The sequence below is a fragment of the Coenobita brevimanus genome, chromosome 101 (genome assembly GCF_032717465.1).
Source record: "Coenobita brevimanus isolate Jiangsu-jjx chromosome 101, ASM3271746v2, whole genome shotgun sequence".
Lineage (NCBI taxonomy): Eukaryota > Metazoa > Arthropoda > Malacostraca > Decapoda > Coenobitidae > Coenobita > Coenobita brevimanus.
This window is the reverse complement of record NC_137054.1, coordinates 55,976,965-55,997,202: the sequence shown is the minus strand read 5'-3', so window position 1 is coordinate 55,997,202 and position 20,238 is coordinate 55,976,965. Positions and strand designations below refer to the sequence as shown.

Genomic DNA, 20,238 nt, shown 5'->3' with positions numbered 1-20,238 from the left:
TCCATCAGTCAGTTGCCCTTGGTATTTCTAAAGCATTTGACAGTGTGGCACCGTTCTCTGGTATCCAAACTCACTTGCTACGGTCTATCATCTTTTGTCCCACTGATTCCTCATATCTCAGCAACAGACAGATAAGAGTAAAGGTAGATTATGTATATTTCAATTTCCATTCAGTTAATGCCACAAGGTTCAGTCTTGGTTCTGACCCTGTTCTTCATTCATATTAATTATCTCTTGTCTGTCACCCATAATCCTACTTATATGCAGATGACTCAGCACTTCACAGTTCCTTCACACTTAAACTCCCATTCACAAATTTTGACATCTCAAACTCCCGACTCAGCACAGCAATCTCCATAAATCTGAAATCACTGAATGGAGACAAACTAACACTGTCTCTTTTAATGCTAGTGGCACCAAATATATCCAATTTTCTAATAGAATAATTTCTTGATTCCTATATTACCTTCAATACAACCGGTAGTCGTATCTCTAAAAGTACTGAAATTCTCGGTGTCTCGCTTAACAATACCTTCAGTTGGATCTATCACGTTAGATCACTTGCTAAAATCGCCTCAGAGAAACTTAGATTATCGTACAGAATCATCAACTTCTTCACTAACAAGTAGTTAGCTATAATTTAAAAGAGTTCATCTGCATTCTCAACTGGAATACTCGTATTGCTCACCCTTGTAGAGTGGATGTGGAGAGGTTGCACTAAAACAACTTGACAAAATTCAGAACAAAGCTATAAAAGTAATTAATAACCCAACAATTACAAATGAACTACCTCCCCTACAAGTAAGACGGAATGTTGACTTCCTTGCATTATTTTACAGATACTTTTAGGGCAAATGCTCAGACGATGTTGCATCCATTGTGCCACCCTCTCGATGCCTTCACCCGTGTTACACAGGCATCTGGTTGTGCTCATGACTGGACTGCCACACTGCCATATTGAAGAACTTCTGCCTGTCATAATTAATTTTTCCCCCAACCACCTCTTTTAGGAACTCCCTTCCCCAGATTACTTTCCAATTTTCAACCTCCTGCATTGCAAGTCAAACTGTTACAGATTTTGTATGAATGGAGGACACCTGTAATCTGGTGTATGAATTTTTTTTTCCTTACTAAATGAATTCAATATTGAGAAGAATCAGTCAAAAGTCAAGGTTAAATTTCGACCCGTGTGTGTGCGTATGAACAAATTAGGAAACTGTTTTGATCTAATTTGAATGAAACTTGTTGGATAAGTTGAGGATCACCCAATAGACCTGGACGTCAGGACGACGCCTTCTCGGTAAAAATGTATACATATTTTAATAAAGCTCACAGCGAGTAAGTGGTTGCACAACGAGACTTTTATCGAGAATGGCGCCGTAACTTAACCCGTCACGTCCCGACCACTTTCGCTCCTCTGACACCCCCCAGTCCCGACTGTTTTTGGAAAAATTTTTTTTTTGGCTAAAACCTTCGCTTTTGGTGAGAAACATCGAAAATTCATAGAGAAGTTGCTCACCTGAGGTTTAAAATACTCGATACAGGTAGGAGTACCTCCTTACCTTACAGGGTTTTCTATCATGCTGGCTGCAAAGAAAACGAGTTCTATGGGAGGATAACTATTCCACACCACTCCTAAATGGTATTTATTTATTTATTTGGTACGAATTTATATGTAGTATGAAAGTATATTGGTTTTCAAACAGTAATATAGGCATTATAAGCATTGTTTCACTCACTAACTCATCACCTTTCCTGACCTTCTTTTGCCACATTACCTGATCATCATTTCTGACTGTTTCTTCCTCTAATGCTATGTAAACTTTGTCCTCCACATTGTCATCGAATGGAGGACACCTGTAATCTGGTGTATGAATGTCTTTATTGGCCAGGTCACTGGTAATAGGTGAATTGCCGAGACAATGGTGAGGGGGGGAGGGGGGAGGTTATGCAGTGTAAGGCATTGTCCCTGCTTGGCATCTTGTAGAGGAATAGAGGAAGGTGTCCCGTGTATACGTACGAAAAATGTTGGATGAGTTGAGGATCACCCAATAGACCTGGACGTCAGGGACCTTGCAATTGCAAAACATACCAGTACGTCGATGGGACTGGCAAATGCAAAATGTTGCAACGTACCCATATGTCGATGGGACGTCTCGGGTTAACTGAAACTCGAGCTACAAAGGCGATTCACTTTTCGATAAGGTGATTTATTGTTTTTGACAACAGGTAAAAGATCAGTGTCACATGACAGAGTCACCTCAGTTTTTTTTCCTGATGTGTCCTAAGGTTTGTGCAAGGATTTAGGTTAAAACAAGGTTATTAAAAATTTCAGTTTTGCAGACAATCAGTCAGTGGTCAAGATGGAATTGTCAAAGGTCAGGGTCATTAGGCAAAGTCAGCTCCAGCAGTTTTGATGTTACCTGAACCAAGGCTGATGGAAGGGTCATGGGTTATTCAAAAACGAAGTAATTCGATTTTGCGTGTAATCTGTCCAAGGTCAATGTCCAAGCAAAGTCAGTTGTTTGCCCCGTAGAACAGTCGGTGGATACTAGTGTTGCCCTCATGAGTGTTCCTTCCTGTTATTTTTTTTTTTTTCCTGTCTTAGTTGCAGGAGGCGCAGTATCTTTCACTCACTTATAATGCTTCATATGAGTGATTCTACACTGAGTGACAAGCTTAATAGTCTTGTAACCCAGGATATAACTTATTCCGTTAGGTGCCAATATAATAACCAAATGAACATCCGGTGGTCAGGGCGGCCAGACCAGATGTACTCCATAAGGCTTAACATTCATGAGATGATTGGGGTTTGTTGTTCATATAATGGGACTCAGGAACGACCGACTAGCCATTCATACCTTTAATGTCTGGCCGATGTAGCCTGTCCCTAGGCTCCTGATGGAATACGAAAGGATTGGACTGATTTATTTACTTTTCTATTATAACTATTTGTTGGTTTATCTTCATTATATGCGTAGTTACTAATTCGATTTTTGAAGAAAATCGGGGGACCAAAGATAGCCAGTAGCCTATACATGTGATGTGCATTTGTTTTGTGCACAAGATGCTGTAAGTAGGGTGGATGGATGAAAAGAATACCAGAAAAAGAAAGACCACTAAAGAGAGACAAAGGGATGATGAAGATTTGATGGAAAATAACAGCAAATTTCATTTTTAAAATATATATTTTTTGTAAGTTATGTGATAATGTGGAGATGACTGCTGGAGTATGTGGATGACTTTAAGGAATGAAAGAAGAAGAACCTGTGGAAATGAAATAGTCGTAGGGGACAGATGAAAATGTTATTAGAAAAATTGATTAAAGGGAATGAGGAGAGTAATGCAGTAATTAGTACGATTTAGTTTGACGGTGAAAAAAAATGGATGTATTGCTAGAGGTGTATGAGTGGCCGACATGTGGACTATTTTGAAAAAGTAAATGAAGCTAATGACAGCAAGTGTAGTAAAGGTACTTCCATTAAGTGTAATGAAGTGACAGAAGCGAAATAATTCGAGAGAAATATTGCCAGGAAGTCTGAATGATTAAGCTGAAATAATGCAGCAGGAAAATACACCTTTAGTTTTCTCTAATAATAGTAATCAATATGAGTATGTTGACTGTCATGGATGTATTGTGATTTACAAGGCAAGTTAAGAATCAAGAATGTCTGGTTCAGGTAAATAGTAAACGTGGTGGAATCTGAAGCACTGAGCGTGTGTGTGTGTGTGGTTCATGTATTGGCGATACGGCAGACGACGAAGAAGCATTTGAGAAGAACTAAGAAGATATTTACGGTATTAGCTGTCTGGATCTCGGTAAAGCGCACGACAAAGTGAATAAAGATGGATTATGGAAGGTGTTATTTCCGAAGATAACGCTGACGACCTTGCCCAACTGAGTCTGGATGAGAATTTTCCGTCTGTCCATTTGCTTGTTTATGTGCTATAAGCCGCAGTTATGGATCGATTTTGACGATTTAGGGGTCAAATGAATCACCTCCAGCTGACGGTAAGCTCTTGTTGGAGTGGCAACACAGGCAGGTCAACTTCAAGGCCACAATGAACCTCTCCCCCCCCATCCCAGAGAAAAAAGTTCTAGGCCATAAGGAAAAAGGTGTTTGTTTACAGGAGCCTAGGCATAACACTGTCATTTGAAAGGACGGTCAAAATGCAGTAATGTGTGCTTTCATAGCAGCTTTGATACAACCCACTGGATAGTGACAAACTGCCGACAACTAAGTATGCGCATGTGCCACTAGCTCATTAGGTGATGGAGGTTGATACGGAGGCTGGTAGGGAGATAAGTAGGGGAACAGGTATCTAGGAGGATAGATATGCAGGGATGTAGAGAGGGAGGTAGTAGGTGGACAGATAGATAGGTATGCAGGTATGCAGGTATGCAGGCATGGAGGTAAATAGGGAGGTAAGTAAAGCGATAGCAGGGAGCTACAGTGCAGAGCAAAGCAAATAGCAATAGACTTGTTGGTCCTTTCGTCGCTGTTTATTATAGGAAAGGTTATAACTAACAAACTCTTCTATCAGCTACTGACAAGGATAGAAAAGCAGGACGGAAACAGAGAGGTAGGGAGGGAGGTAGGCAGAGAGATAGATGGGCAAGGAGGTAGTCAGGCAGCGAAATAGTCATGGGCGTAGGCAGCGAGGTAGGTAGAAAGGCACACACCAAGGTAAATAAGGACGTAGGCTAGAAGACAGGTAGGGAGGTAGGTGGTAGTACACAAGAGGGTAGGCAGGCATACTGGCAGACATACTGGTTGATAGGCAGGTAGGATGGCTGGGAGGTGTGACAGGTTGGAGGGTATGTGGATAGTGAGGTTGGCAAGAAGGGAAAAACGACAAACAATGCAAATTGTTTTTTTTATATTCTGAAGTTTTAACCTGCACTACCTGTGTTGGAGGGGGGGAGGGAGAATATTTCCCCAGTATCCCGGCTTGTCGTAAGGGGTAACTAAAAGAGGCCTTGTCGTCTCCAGTCTTTCTCTGCTTACTGTCCTCTTCTTCTCTTTTGTTCCACCTCTCTTCTTGATATGTGTTTCTTCCAACCTTTATTTTCTAACCAGTCAACCAGGCTAGACATTTCGTTCCATGGCATGAACAGTTTAGGGAATTTCCATTGACATCGATCCTTACTCCCTACCTGGGTCAAGCCTTTCAGCCTACTGACCGATGAAGCCACGTCGCCAAGCCACCTCGGTGCCAAAACCGCATCATTGCCAAGACCATCTCTACTCCAGGACCACTTCTACATGAAGATCACTTCTGTACCAAGACCACTTCAACGCCAAGAACACTTCTGCTCCAAAACCACTTCTACTTCTCCTTCACCGTTTCTGCTCCATTGCTAGTCTTATGTCTTTGCTTTACCACTTCAGTGCAAAGACCACTTCAACGCCGAGACCACTTCCATGCAAAGACCACATCTACTCCAAAACCACGTCTACATCTCCTTCCCTGTTTCTGTTTCGCTTCTAGTCGTCTGTCTTTGTTTTGAATGAGTGCCATATGGTCTTTGATACCAGGCACTAAGAATCCATTATTTAGTTCAGTTTAACTTTCACCTTAATACCTTCCGGGCAAAGGATTACATAGTGTAATGAAATGGCTGTAAAACCTGAGATCATCACAACAGAAACCACCACACACGACAAAATTACACCAGACTTGTTCTTCTGGATCCTGGCTGGCTTATGCAGCTGACACGTGTATACCTGTCGGGTTGAAAGAGGAGTACCAACGTCTGTAAAATTCCTTTTCTCGTCGTGAAGCATGTGTTGGGGTAAATGTATGGTTCACTGAATGGCTCAGTAACAGTCAGTGTGTGAGAGTTAGGCAGCCACTACCGCCAACTGGTCTGTGGGACGAAAACATGAATGTCTGATAACCTTCGACAAAATACTCGCAAAATTTAATTATTTTGTTCTTGCCAAACTCTTAACTCTTCCACCCACTTGGGTTCAAATAAGGAAAAGTGAGTTGACTCCTCTGTGACCTTAACCTTTGACCTTTCCCAGTGACCTTGACATTTAACTGACTTCTGAAAATCGAATTTATTTTAACATAAAACATTCCAGAAATTTTAGTCAACATTGGATAAAGACTGTTCAAGCTGACCCCGCCATGTGACCTTGACCTTTGATCTGTTGTTCTCAAAAACAGTAGGTTGACCTTTTGGGCGATCTTTAACTCATCCACCAAGTTTGATTCAGATCAGATTAAAACTGTTTACGTTATTTTGTTGACACACACACACACACACACACACACACACACACACACACACACACACACACACACAGGCAACACCAGAGACAACATGTTTGTCTCCTCGCTCCACACTGGCCACCCTTGGCCACAACTGGCCACACCTAAACAGTATCTTTATATGAGTCAAGCTGTGTACTAAGTTAAACTGAATGGTGTTCTAACGTACTAAAACAAGTATAAGCAAAAGTATTGTTCAGATAACAGACTACATCCAGTTAGTTCAACTGTGCAAGAATCCACTGATCAGTGCATCATCAACTGGGTGTCGTCTGTCACCAGGTGGGTAGCAGGGAAATGGATACTTGTAAATAGAATCTTTTCTAAGTAATACCACCGGATGAACACCTACTTTAGTAAGGTGAATATGGAAGGAGTTAAGAAAAGGGATAACGGTAGAAAACAGGATGATGATTTCTATCAAGAACTGGTTGAAATGGAAACATATAACAAACTAGTAGAGAAAGTGAATAAACTGGAGAAAACTTTTCAAAGTGAAATAATGGAATTAAAAAGCAATTACGCATGCAGAAGGAAGAAAATGAAAAATTAGTAACGGACTTAAACAAAAAAGACACAACAATAGATAAGTTGCAAGTTGGAGTAGGTTCACTTGGAAGATCAGTGAAATGGCAAGTGCAGTTGTCAACCATAAGAGTATTATGGAGGAGTTCAGAAATGATACAGAAACAATTACGCAAGCAAGCATTCTGATAAACCAAAGCAGTGATATTGTAGAGAAGATAACCCGGGTGAACGAAGTGATGCAAAGTTACAAAGATGATTTGGAAACTGTGGATGCTGAAATGGTGAAAGTAAGGAAAGACTTAGAAACAAGCATTAGAAAAGAAGTGAAAGAAATCATCAAAAGCAACTCAAAATTGGTCAAAGATTCAGCAGATATCAACAAATCTATAGTAATCACTGGTAAAGATGAAGAAGAAATAAAAAAACAAAATTTCAGGAGACAAAAAGGAGATGGCATATATAATGAACATATTGAAGGAAGTGTCAGAGGACATCTGTGATAAAGATATAGAGGAACACAGAAAGCTAGGGAAATATGAGAGAAGTAAGTCGAGACCCCTGAAAATAACCATCCAGAGTGTAAACACTGTGGAGGAAATACTAAAAAATGCAAACAAACTCACGGAAAAAAGGAATTTAAAAAAGTATGGATAAAAAGATACCTAGCTCAAGAAGAATTGAGAATACTAATGGAGAAGAGGGAGGAGGTAAAAACAAAGAACGAGGGAAGATCAGAGGAAGAGAAGAGTAAATTTTTTACAAAGTAATTGGATTGCAGGCACGAAAGTGGTACATAACCAACAGGGAATTAGTAGACTCAAGCTGTAACAAAAAACAAGATAATTAAGTTGATGTACTCAAATGTAGATGGAATTGTGTCTAAATTATTAGAGATGATGACCATACCAAAGAAAAGAAACCACGTATTATTTGCGTAACTGAAACAAAATTAACCCCAAAGATATCAGATTCTAACAACCACGTGGTTGTGGTCAGAATCAAGGTCTAAATGAAATGGAGAAATAGAAGAAGGGAAGGACAGGAGGAAGTTATTCATACAAAGAGGGTGGAAAGGTTGCAAGAGGATGGAAAGAATGCAGAATATAAGAGAGAAGTGGAGGAACGATTGGGTAAATAGGAACTGGAGCAGATGGGGGACGAGCAAGATGTGTACAAGATATTCACAGAAGAAATCTGCCAGCATGTGAGGTGGTGTCTGGGGTGAAGAGAAGACGAAAGGGGGTACAGGGAACAGCATGGTGGAATGAAGAGGTGAGAGAGGCTGTGGCACAAAAGAAGAAAGCATATAGTGAGTGGATGAGAAACAGGGGAGTGGAAGAAGTTTAGAGACGGAAGAGAGAGTTATGTGTAGAGAGGAAGAGAAAGGTGAAAAAGACTAGGAAGAAAGAGTAAGAAGAGAGTGGATGAGGAATTTGGAAGGAAATAGAGTGTAAAGTGGAGGGAATGTAAGAAAATGTTCTGGAAAGTGATAAAAAGAGCTAGACAGGGTGCCAAAGTAGTTAATTGAGAAGTGAAAGATAAAAATGGTAGATTACAAGTGGAGCAGGGAGAAAAAGTGAGCAGATGGAGGGAACACTTTAAGGAATTACTGAACATAGAGAATGAAAGTAATGCAAGTATAAGTGGCTGGGGAATTGCCGAAAGACAGAGGGATGTGAGAAGAGAGGAAGAAATCAGTAGGATGGAAGTTGTGAAAACAATGAAGAAAGTCAAAATGAGGAAAGCCCCGGGAATTGATGGAGTGTGTGGTGAAATGCTGAAGCATGGGGGAGAGATAGTAGTAGAATGGATGTGGAAATTGTGCAGATTGGCCTGGGAGGAAGGTAAAGTCCCGGAGGATTGGAAGTCAAGTATAATTATTCCCTTGTACAAAGGGGAAGGGAAAAAAGAAGTGTGTGGTAATCATAGGGGCATCTGTCTTCTTAGTATAATAGGAAAAGTATACAGTAGGATTCTTACTGACAGAGTTAGGGAAATAACAGAGGAATTAGTTGGAAAAGAACAGGGAGGCTTTAGGAAGGGAAGGGGTTGTGTAGATCAGATATTCATTCTTAGATCTTTAGTGGAAAAGTTTCTAGAGAAGGGAAAGAAGTTGTACACGGCCTTCATGGATCAGGAGGAAGCATATGACAGGGTGGATAGACAAGGATTGTGGAAAGTGTTAAGAATATATGGAGTAGATGAGAAGTTGCTGAAGGCTGTGAAGAGTATGTATGAGGGTGCTAAGGCTGCAGTGCGTGTCGATAGTGAACTGGGTGAATTTTTCTGTTTGTAGGTTGGATTGAAATAGGGATGTGTCATGTCTCCATGGTTGTTCAGTCTGTATATGGATGGGGTTATAAAAGAGATACAAGGTAGGGAGGTGGATGCTGGAGTTGCCCTAGTAAGAGGGGGCAGTGTTTGGAAACTCCCTGTACTGTTGTTTCCAGATGATACTGTGTTGTTGAGTGAAGACGAAGGGGAGTTGCAAGGCTTGGTGGATGAGTCTGTGAGAGTAAGAAACAGAATCTAAGGGTGAATGTAGGGAAGAGTAAAATTATGGTCTTCGAGAGAAGTGAAGTCAGTGAATGTACAGCGAGGTTGGATGAGGAGGAAATGGAAAATGTGAGTGCGTTTAAGTACTTGGGTAGTGTGATGAGTAAGGATGGAGGTTTGAAGGGTGAAGTGCTTAAAAGAGTACAACAAGGAAGAAAGGTTGCTGGTTCGTTGAAAGCAGTGATAAGAAGAGGGAAGTGAGCATGGAAGTGAAAAAGTTACTACATGACAGTATTGTGATACCAACTCTAATGTACTGAAGTGAAGCTTGGACCTTGTTGGAGGACAGAAGTCAAGAGTGAGAGCAGTGGAAATGAGTTATTTGAGAGGAGCATGTGGAGTCACATGGAGAGACAGACTGACAAATGAGGAAGTGAAGGATCATTGTGATGTGAATGTGGATATGATAGGAAGCGTTAGGAGAAACACACTGAGGTGGTTTGGACATGTGGAGAGGATGGAGAATGAGAGACTGACGGGGAGAGTGTATGTGAGTGAGGTGGAGGAGGGGAGAGGGAGGGGGTGGCCAAGGATGAGATGGAGGGATGGAGCAGAGAGGTGTATATGAGAGGGAGGTGTGAGCTATACCTCATACCAATTAATCTGGCCAGGCATGTATGGCAACACTGTTCCGGCCGAGATTCTGATTGGCTGGAGTTGTTTGTTCGATTTCGTTGTTGCTGAAACTGATACTCTTTTTATTATCAGATGTGATACTGAGTTTGTCGACAATACAATCGTCAAAAGCAATAAGAAATCTGTTATATACTTATCAACAATGAAATTTTCGTAGGAAGATAGAAATATGAGTCAACAAAGTATTATAACAGTCCAAGTCAAGGTCAGCATTCGAACAATTCCTTTAAATCTCCGACACTCGATAATATAACAGAAAATTAAGGAAACCTGCTTAATCTAAGCGTTGGTATAACACACATTTAAATTTTAAGATCAGTCCGCACCCTTAAATCGTGCCACAACTCTGAATAATTAAAAATTCTAATGAAAAGACGAGTTGTGCGGGAAGGGAGGTTTGAAAAAATTGCGAAAATCAAAGTAGGCTAAAGGAAAACTATTTCATTATATATCCTCTATTCTCACAGTACTGACTGATCTTAAAATTTAGATGTTACACGAACGTTTAGATTAAGCAGGTTTCCTTAATATTCTGTTATATTATCGAGTGTCGGAGATTTAAAGGAATTGTTCGAATGCTGACCTTGACTTGGACTGTAATAATACTTTGTTGACTCAAATTTCTATCTTCCTATGCAAATTTCATTGTTGTTAAGTATAAAACTGATTTCTTATTGCTTTTCACGATTGTATTTTCGATAAACTCGGTATCATATCTGATAATAAAGAGAGTATCGGTTTAAGCAACAACGAAATCGAAAAAACATCTCCAGCCAATCAGAATCTCGGCAGGAACAGTGTTGCCATACATGGCTGGCCAGATTAATTGGTATGAGGTATAGGAGCAGGGCAGTGAAATGGCGGGGGACAGAACGAAATGGAGGCGATTTGTTTGTGGCCACCCCTTACGGGATTAAGGCGTCTGGCAGTTGATAGAGAGACAGGTAGATATCAATATGGATAGTGGGTGTTAGCGCCGAAATGGTGACATGTGGAGGTGTAGGAGGACTACTGGGCCTTGGGAGGGGTCACTGCTCCCAAGGAATAGGCCCTGAAGCCTTTGACCAGAGTTGGACATGTTAAAAAAAAAAAAAAAAGATTTCCTAAACTCAGAGGAATGCAATATATGGAACAGAGACAGAAATTTAAGAAAGGAGGAGGAATTTTAATCTCAACAGAGAAAAAGCTACAAGTCAAAGAAATTAAAATAGATATACCCTCACAAGTAGAACTGATTGGTTTGGAGATTAACACATGTGAATGGAAATTGATTGTGGCAGATTTATACATTCCACGCAAAACAAACACTGGGGAAAGAGGCGATTATGATGACCTGGCAGAAAGTACAATTCAGAGTTTAAGAACATTACCACATAGAATGGAAGAGAAATATGAAAGAATTATATTAACTGGAGATTTCAGTACAAATATAAGTTGGAATACTCTAGATGTAAGAAACCATGAAAGCTGTTTGGACCCAGAGTTCCTGGACCTTGTGCAGGAGTTTTTCCTATCGCAACATGTAAAGGAAAACACCAGAAAAAGAGGACTTGACGATCCATCAGTACTAGATCTTATATTTAATAGGCAAGAAAATGATAATGACAATAAAATGTATCACTCTCCATTCGGCAATAGCGACCATGCAGTATTAAACTGCAACTTCAGGATTGCATATGATGTAGTTACCAGTAATGAGAGTTACAAAAAGGGCCTAAATTACAAAGAAGGGCATCTATCATGACCTGAAGAAGTAGTTCTTAGAAATAGATTGGGAAAAGGAGCGTAGAGGACAAGATTTTAAAATTATGTATAGAAAAATCTGTGATTTTTATGAAAGAGGAGTCAAAAATTACATCGCTGAGCACAAAGAAATACAAATGAAAATAAAGAAATTGTTTAATACAAGATGTAAAAAATCAGAAGAAAAAATAGACTGCTGTGGAGTAGATACAGAAGACACAATAGTGAGAGGGCATATAACAACTATAAACAGGCAAGAAATGATTATACAAAGAAAAGAAGGGAGGCTCAGAGACAGTTTAAGGTAGACCTTATAAATAAAAACAGTGATCAGCCTAAGCTATTTTACAGCTACATCCGAAACAAAACCAAAGTTAAAGATAAAATACAGTCCATTACGGGGGAGGGGATCATCTATACTCACGAGAAAGATATTTCTGAAGCACTAGATAAAAACTTCCAATCAGTTTTTACAAAAGAAAATAATTTTGATTGAGATGATATGGAATATGCATGCCCTCACATATTACCAAATATACTAATATCAGAAAAAGAAGTACAGGAAGTATTAAGTAAATTAGGCAAAGGAAAAGCAAATGGTCCTGACGAAATTTCAGGTTGGGTGCTACATGAATGTGCAGAAGAGTTAAGCAGACCATTATATTTAATATTCAAGGAATCCTTGGGTCAAGTTAAGCTACCTGATATTTGGAAGAAAGCAAATATTGTTCCCCTATTCAAGAAAGGGAATAGACAGAATCCACTCAACTACCGACCAATATCACTGACCAGTGTTGTAAGAGACTAGAAAAGCTGATAAGAAAAGTTTGGGTAAAACATCCAGAAGAACACAGTATGATAACAGAGAGGCAGTTCGGTTTTAGGAAGGGAAAATCATGTGCTACTAATCTTTTAAGCTACTATGATACAGCTGCAGAAATACTGCAGAAAAGAGAAGGATGGGTGGACAGTATCTGTTTAGATTTCGAGAAAGCATTTGACAGAGTACCGCACCAAAGACTTTTATGGAAACTACCATCAAGGAGGGAACCAAGGCAACCTGTACTGTTGGATGCAGGCTTGTCTCAGAAAAAGGGAAATGAGAACAGTACTAAGGGGAAATTACTCATCGTGGAGGGAAGTGACTAGTGGAGTTCCACAGGGCTCAGTGCTGGCACCAATTATGTTTTTAGGATATAAAAATGACGTTGACAGTAACACTGGAAATGGAAGCTATCTAAATATGTTTGCGGATGATGCAAAAATACAAAGGAAAAGTACTAACAGATTCTTGCTGAAAGCTACAAGAAGAATTAAATAAACTTCATGAATGGAGCAATAAATGGCAAATGGAATTTAATATAGACAAGTGTCGTGTAATTAAGTTTGAAAAAAGTGAGAAAAGACCAGATTGGGATTATAAGCTAGAGAGATCAACTCTGTACATATCAGAAAGGGAGAAGGACCTAGGAGTGATTATAAATAACAGAGTATCTCCGGCCAACAACATTAATGTGAACGTACGTAACATGCATACAGTGCTTACTAATATGAGAATAGTATTCACATATATAAATGAGGAAATGCTGAGTAAGATAATAACATCATTCATCAGACCAACCCTGGAATATGCATCAGTAGTCTGGAATCCTCATATAAAAAAACACATAGATAAGATTGAAAAAGTACAAAGGGCCGCTACAAGATTGGTACCAAACTTAAGGGATCTAAGCTATGGAGAAAGACTAGAAAAACTGAATCAACCAACACTACAGGAGAGAAGGAAAAGAGGAGACATGATTATGCTATATAAATGCATATCAGGGAAAGAGAAAATAGACATAAATGATTACTTAACCTATGGGGATGCATCAGCAAGAGGACACTGCAAAAAACTACATAAAAAGAGAGGTGATAAAGACGTAAGAAAATTCAGTTTCCCAAATAAAGCAATTGATCAGTGGAATGTACTACCGAATGAAATAGTGTGTGCCAAAACTATTCATAAATTTAAGGATATGTATGATAAATACGGTTTAATACACGGGACAGTACGAGCTTGACTCATTCCTGTAAAGATACAGTTAGGTAAGAACAAGGTAAGAACACACAGGGGTCGAACTTTAACATTGCTGTGTGACCTTGGCTTTGATTGTTTTCAGAATTCCCTCCCCTAGTTGTTGCCTGAGTCTTAATCCTTTCAACAAGTTTGGTTCAAATCAGATGAAAACTGTTTGGGTTAATCTTGAGCTGACCTTTGACATTTTCCTGTACCCCTGACTTTTGACTGACTTCTCAAAGTCAGATCCGTTTCTTCTTCTCTTATATCCAACTCCTCCTTAATGTTTCATCTAAATCTAAATCAGAACTATTTTAACTTGACCTTGCTCTGTGACCTTGACTTTGCCGTATTGTTAAAACAAAATAATAGATGTACTCCTCGGCTGACTCTTAATACTTCCATCATGTCTGTTTAAAATCTGATATAAACTGAGTTTTCGTTGACAAGCTCTCACACGAGCCAAACTTTGACCGGGACTGACTGCTCTCATCACTGACGCCTTCATTCTTGCCCAACTCTCTACCCTTCCTCTAGCTTTGGTTAAAATTGATAAAAACTGATTTAGATGATTTTGCTCGGTCAAAGTTTAACCTATCCCTGTGACCATGAACTCTGACCAGTTGCTTAAAAAAAAAAAAGAAAAAAAAAGAAAGAATCTCACTGTTTGTCCCTCAACCTTTCCACCAACTTCAGTTAAAATCGCACAAAAGCTGAGTTATTGTGTTAACCTGCACACAAACAGACAAAACAACACACACGCGCACGCGCCCTCAAAACGTAACACCCACTTATACACTCCGAGAGCATGGATGTGATTATTTGTAGGATGACTATAACACACGTGTGATGTATGACCTGTTGCTGCCGGCAGGTGTGCCCCGGCGGACAGGTGCCTGTGATCAACGAGCCTTCGCGCCAGAAGACCTGCATCCAGGAGCAGTGGGAAAGGAACGGCCAGTTTGATCTGACCAGCATCGACCAGGAGACCTACGAGAAGTACTTCTATGGGTCGGAGCACTGGAACTACTTCACCCAGGACGAGGACCTCGGCCCTGTCATACTCTCGCTCAAACAGGAAACTTCCAACGGCAGGGACCAGTTCAGGTACAATGCAGCATTTGCTTCCTCTTGCACCGCACTTTCAGTGTGTACTCTACCTTGGCGCTGCAGAGGGATGCCTTCACGTGCTGAAGTCGATGTAGCCGGATGGTTTTACTGCTCAGTTATACAAACGTCCCTCAGCTCCCTTCCTAGCCCTCAAAAGGAGGACTATGGACTGCAGAAAGGTAGCTTCAGCCTACAGTCCACAGGTTTCATGTTCAGATGAGTCTGGAGCAACATCGTAACAACAAGTTTACCTTTTCCTCCACACCTCAGCTCTCAACATTTATTTCCAGTCACTTGCAAGTCATTCTCTTTATATATATATATATAGATAGATAGATAGATAGATAGATATATATATATATATATATAGATAGATAGATATATATATATAGATATATATATATATATATATATATATAGATAGATAGATAGATAGATAGATAGATGCGTGTTCGCGTATTCTGCTTTATAGATAGATAGATAGGAATGTGTGTGTGGGGGGGGGGTATTCCCCTTTTCGTCATTGACACTGTCACTTACCCAGTCCATTTCCTCTGTCTCAGCGTTCAGCTGTCTTCTTTTTGACTCTTGTTCATTCCTCTCACCCTTCTTCACTCCGCCTTTCTCAACTTTCACATTATTCCTAGTTCCTCTCTCACTTATGTCTTTCAGGTCTCCCTTAATGTTAGTTTCGTCTCATGGTATCTCGAATAATAGCAGATACCCTCTTGCTTTCACAGTCCGACACACTCTTCACTGCGAGTGTTTAGAAAGAAAATTATCTGCCTTTTTTTTTTTTTTTTTTTTTTGGATTAGGTATATACTGTGGCCAACAACCTTCACCAACCCCTCCGGCCTGTGTGTCCACCCCATCCACGCATTGGCTCACCTCACCATGACAACACCCTGCCCAAACCAACCTGTCCATACCTCCATCTGCACACCCACCCCAACTTCCGTCTAAACTTAGTCTGCTGAGTTTAGGCTGCTTCTGTAGGCTAATTTTACATTCATAATTACAGAAATGACTATCTTCCTTCCCCATACTTCTATACCCCGGCTTCATAATGAATTTCAACACCAGGAAGCACATCACTGGAACCCATGTGTGTGAAGCTTCAAGCTCCCAGTATGATCCCCTTTCGAGTTATGGGTAAACACACACACACACACACACACACACACACACACACACACACACACACACACACACAGTAACTGCCATGTCCTTCCCCCAGGATCATGGTCAGAGGCATCTCGTACACGGTGCACGGCCTGGTCCCCGCCTCCTGTGTGTTCGCCGACCGCTACAACCGAGAGGAGGTGGTCAGGTCCTTCGGCAGGGAGATCAACCTCAACCCGCCTCTCGTTCTGGGTCAGCTGCCAGACATACCTGAGGAACTACTCAAGCTCGATCAGGTCAGGCACGGGGCAGGAAGGTGGGTGGAGGGAACCAGGTCAGGAACGGGATGATGGAAGTGGAGAGAAGCATATCAAGAACAAGGGGAAGGGTTAGAGAGAGGCAGGGTGAAGGGAGGTGGGCAGGAACGGTGGATGAAGAGAAGTCAATCAGAGAGGAGGGTATGGAAAAGAGATTAAGTAAGATAGAAACAAGAGCAGACAAAACAAGTTGTTGGGGAAAAAGAAAAAGACGGAAATGGAGGCATGTGAAAGAGCTCGGTAGGAAAGTTAAGACGGATAATGATGAGTGAGGCAGGTAGGGAAGACAAGAGGACATTCAGGTAGGAGAGGAGGAAGGAAGGTAGCCAGGCATACAAGGAGGGACAGAAAGGAGCACGAGCAAGCAAGGAGGGGAGGGGGGTGAAGACAGGCAGGGAGGAATGAATGAAAACTGGAGGACATGCAGGGAAGAACATGGGTAGATGGAAAGGCAAGGGAGGTATAGAAAGAATGTGTATGGGATGGAAACAAGAACAGTGAAGGTAGCAGAGCTGGAGAGACTCAGTATGGAGGAAGAAGGAGAGGGGGAAATCTGGAGAGGGATCAGCAGAGATGGAGAAAGACTGAAAGACCTGGCAACGGTTTAGGTGAGAATGAGAAGGAGCAGATCAGAAAAAAACAACATAGAAAGACAAAAAAATACTTAAGAGAAAGCATGTACGGAAGGGAGAGGCAATGGCAGCGTCTGGGAAAGTAGGATAGCATAGATGAGAGAAGACAGAACGGACATAGTGACTGAGAGACAGAAACAGAATGACAGGCAAAACTGTCTAATGAAAAGCAAAGAAATTATTGGAAGATTTAAAAAAACGCGATATTGGAGACGAAGGTAAACAGCCAACAAGAATTGCTATAGTCAGAGGTAGGAAGGAATACTGTATAATTTATGTATAGTTCATTCGCCTTAACTAGATAGAGATTATCCTGCTTTTGCAAATCAGTTCCTGTAGGTCATTGGCGGAATAGGACACTGCTGTGGCTTTACATTGTCCATAACATTTTTTTTTTCTGATTTGTACCATATTTTTGTGTGAATATTTCAAGCTGGAGAGGCTGGTTTTATGCATAGTTAAGTGAATAGCGTGTAGTGAGAGATACCGTATCAGACAGTCAATAGATCAGAGGAAGAGTAAGGAAGTGAATGACACGCTGAACAGGCAGAGGAGGAAGGAAATTGCATTTTAATTCTGCTGTTTCCCTTCCTTCTCCTGCCTCTCTTTAGATGTCTAACATCTTCCTGCCACTTTTCCAACTTGTGGATATCTCTCAGTCTTTCTCATTCCATCTCTGTTACTCTCCCGTATTTCTTCTCTCGCATATCCTTCCTCAAAGAGTTCACTATAGTCGTTCTATTTTATCAAGGCAGTTTGGGTCGGGCCCTCTGGGACCTCACTCTGTTAGCTCTGTTGCCACATCGTCGCCACACACGTGCGCTCTCTCTCTCTCTCTCTCTCTCTCTCTCTCTCATATTATATATTAACTACTACTAATTGTATTTTCTTAATTTTTTCTCTTGTTTTCGACTTTTTTCCACACCATCCCTGAGGTAAAAGTCTATAGGTGCTTTTTTTTTTTTTTTTTTTCTAAATAGCTTCCATGGCGGAAGACTGACCGGGTATGACCCACTCACGCAGGGCTGTCCCTCGTGTCACCACCTGACAACGTCTCAAAGGCAACTCTGACGAGTCTTATGAGATGTATACTATACTACGGCTTTTTTATTGAATTACATCTATACAGAGTGTTTAAAATTCATTTATAAGTAGTTACTAGCTTAATATAGGAGAGTGAGAGAGAGAGAGAGAGAAAGAGAGGTGAACACAAATAATTACACGTGTATCGGCGGCGATGTGACAACAGAGCTAACAGTGTGAAGTCCCAGAGCGTCCCACCCAAACTGCCTTCATAAAATAGAACGACTGTAGTCCCTCCTTCTGACAGTTCCACCCCCTCTGCATCTTCTCCTACATCCATCTCTCTGTGTCCCCTCCCTCTCCTTGTCTTTTCCTTCTGCATTTCATTCACCACCTCCTTTCTTCCTCGGCCATCAACAGCTGCCCCTCTTTTTTTTTTTTATATATATATATATATCATTCCTCCCACCCTCTTCATTATAGTTCTTTCTCATCCTCATCACCTTATTCATCATTTTCGCATCTCCCTCACAATATCATATCCTTTTCCTGCAGTTCTTCTCCCGTTCATGTTACATCGAACCTCACCACAGTTCTTCCGTCATCTCCCTTCCCTTTTTTTCATTTCTTTCACAACTCCATCGTCCTCTCCACCCCACCCCTGCTTCTCTATGCTTTTCCTTCTCACATATGCATCCCTTTTCTGTCACACTTCTTGCACCCACTCCTCTCTCTCTCTCTCTCTCTCTCTCTCTCTCTCTCTCTCTCTCTCTCTCTCTCTCTCTCCCTCCCTCCCTCTCTTACACAAACACAGATGTGCCTCGCCCCTCTCACTGTACCACCCCCCTGCCATTCTTCCCTCTCACTCCCCCCCTTTGTGTGGCCGCCGTGTCCATGCCGTCACTGTTGTTCAGGTGTTCATCAAGAGCGAGCTGAAGGTGGGTGTGGTCTACGTGAGGGAGGAACAGTACACGGAGGAGGAGATCCTAGACAACAACGACACATCGCCGCTCTTCGAGGAGTTCCTGCAGATACTCGGGGACAAGGTTAGACTCAAAGGTAAGACTCCACCACACGCTTTGGTCCTCGTCCCTTCACCACCACGGCAGTTTGCTAAGCTTAATAGGGTAGTTGGCTGCGTCAGGGGTGAAACACAGTGAACAACAGAAAGACATCATCATGCTGAAAGATAAAGCTCTAGGTCTTAGCCTCTCTAGCATTCTAAGGCATTTTGAACTGAAGCATTTAGAACAACAGTCTTCTATTCTGACGGGGAAACTTTGTGGAGCGTGTTAGCATTACCCCAACCAGCAGACTGTGCCAGGTAAAATGGTCCTGAGGTCATCTGAGTTGTGTATTCGTTCTTATTCTGCTCACTGGTAATTATATTTTATCTACTGGTTTATTTTTATATTTATTTTATTTATCAATTAATTTATTTAATTATTTATTACACCATCGCTACGAAAGAGAGTGAAGACATTATGTTTTACTTGACGTGTGTATTTACCTATTTGTAGTATACAGGAATTGAGCAATGCTCGTGTTGTTCTGTCTCAATATCCACATTTATCAAGTCTACCTTTACACACATGAATGTTTTTCTCATGCACCACCTTTTTTTCTAAGTTGTTCCAAATATTTAAGTATTTACCTAATATACCTAATTGTGATATACACGGAATGTACTATGCTCGTGGGTTTCCGTCGCTGTTTCTCAATAAGTCGAATTTAGCTTTAAACTCGTTTCAGTTTTTAGACTGGACGATCTCTTTGTCCAGGCTATTCCATAAGTCTATACTTCTGTAAGGAAAGCTATATTTCTTGATATCCTTCAAGCAGCTTGACTTTTTCAATTTCATTCCGTGTCCTCTTGTTGCTCTCTTATCCCATACAAACAGATCTTCTTTGTCAATTTTATCTACTCCCAGCATGGTCCTGAACACCGCAATCATGTCTCTCCTCTTTCTCCTTTCCTCTAACGAAGGCAAATCCAGTTTTTCCAGCCTCTCTCTGTATGACAGGTCTGTCAGACTGGGGACCATCTTGGTTGCTGTTCTTTGTATTCTCTCAATCTTGTTTATATCTTTCTTTTTGTGTGGGGACCACACTACCGCTGCATATTCTAACCTGGGGCGGATCATGGCCACTATCAATTTTTTCGTCATTTCCTCATCCATATAATGAAATGCTACTCTTATGTTAGTCAAGAGTTTATAAGTCTCTCCA

General features: G+C 41.0%; 1 protein-coding gene across 1 annotated transcript in view; it reads left to right on the top strand.

The window, feature by feature from the left end:
- rsh (Rap GTPase activating protein radish) overlaps positions 1-20,238 on the top strand; it is a 126,722-nt gene that overhangs the window by 68,365 nt on the left and 38,119 nt on the right. The window contains exons 6-8 of the mRNA XM_080284535.1: positions 14,679-14,911; positions 16,153-16,333; positions 18,924-19,068. Coding sequence (XP_080140661.1) covers positions 14,679-14,911; positions 16,153-16,333; positions 18,924-19,068 — 559 coding nt within the window. The remainder of the gene's footprint in view (positions 1-14,678; positions 14,912-16,152; positions 16,334-18,923; positions 19,069-20,238) is intronic.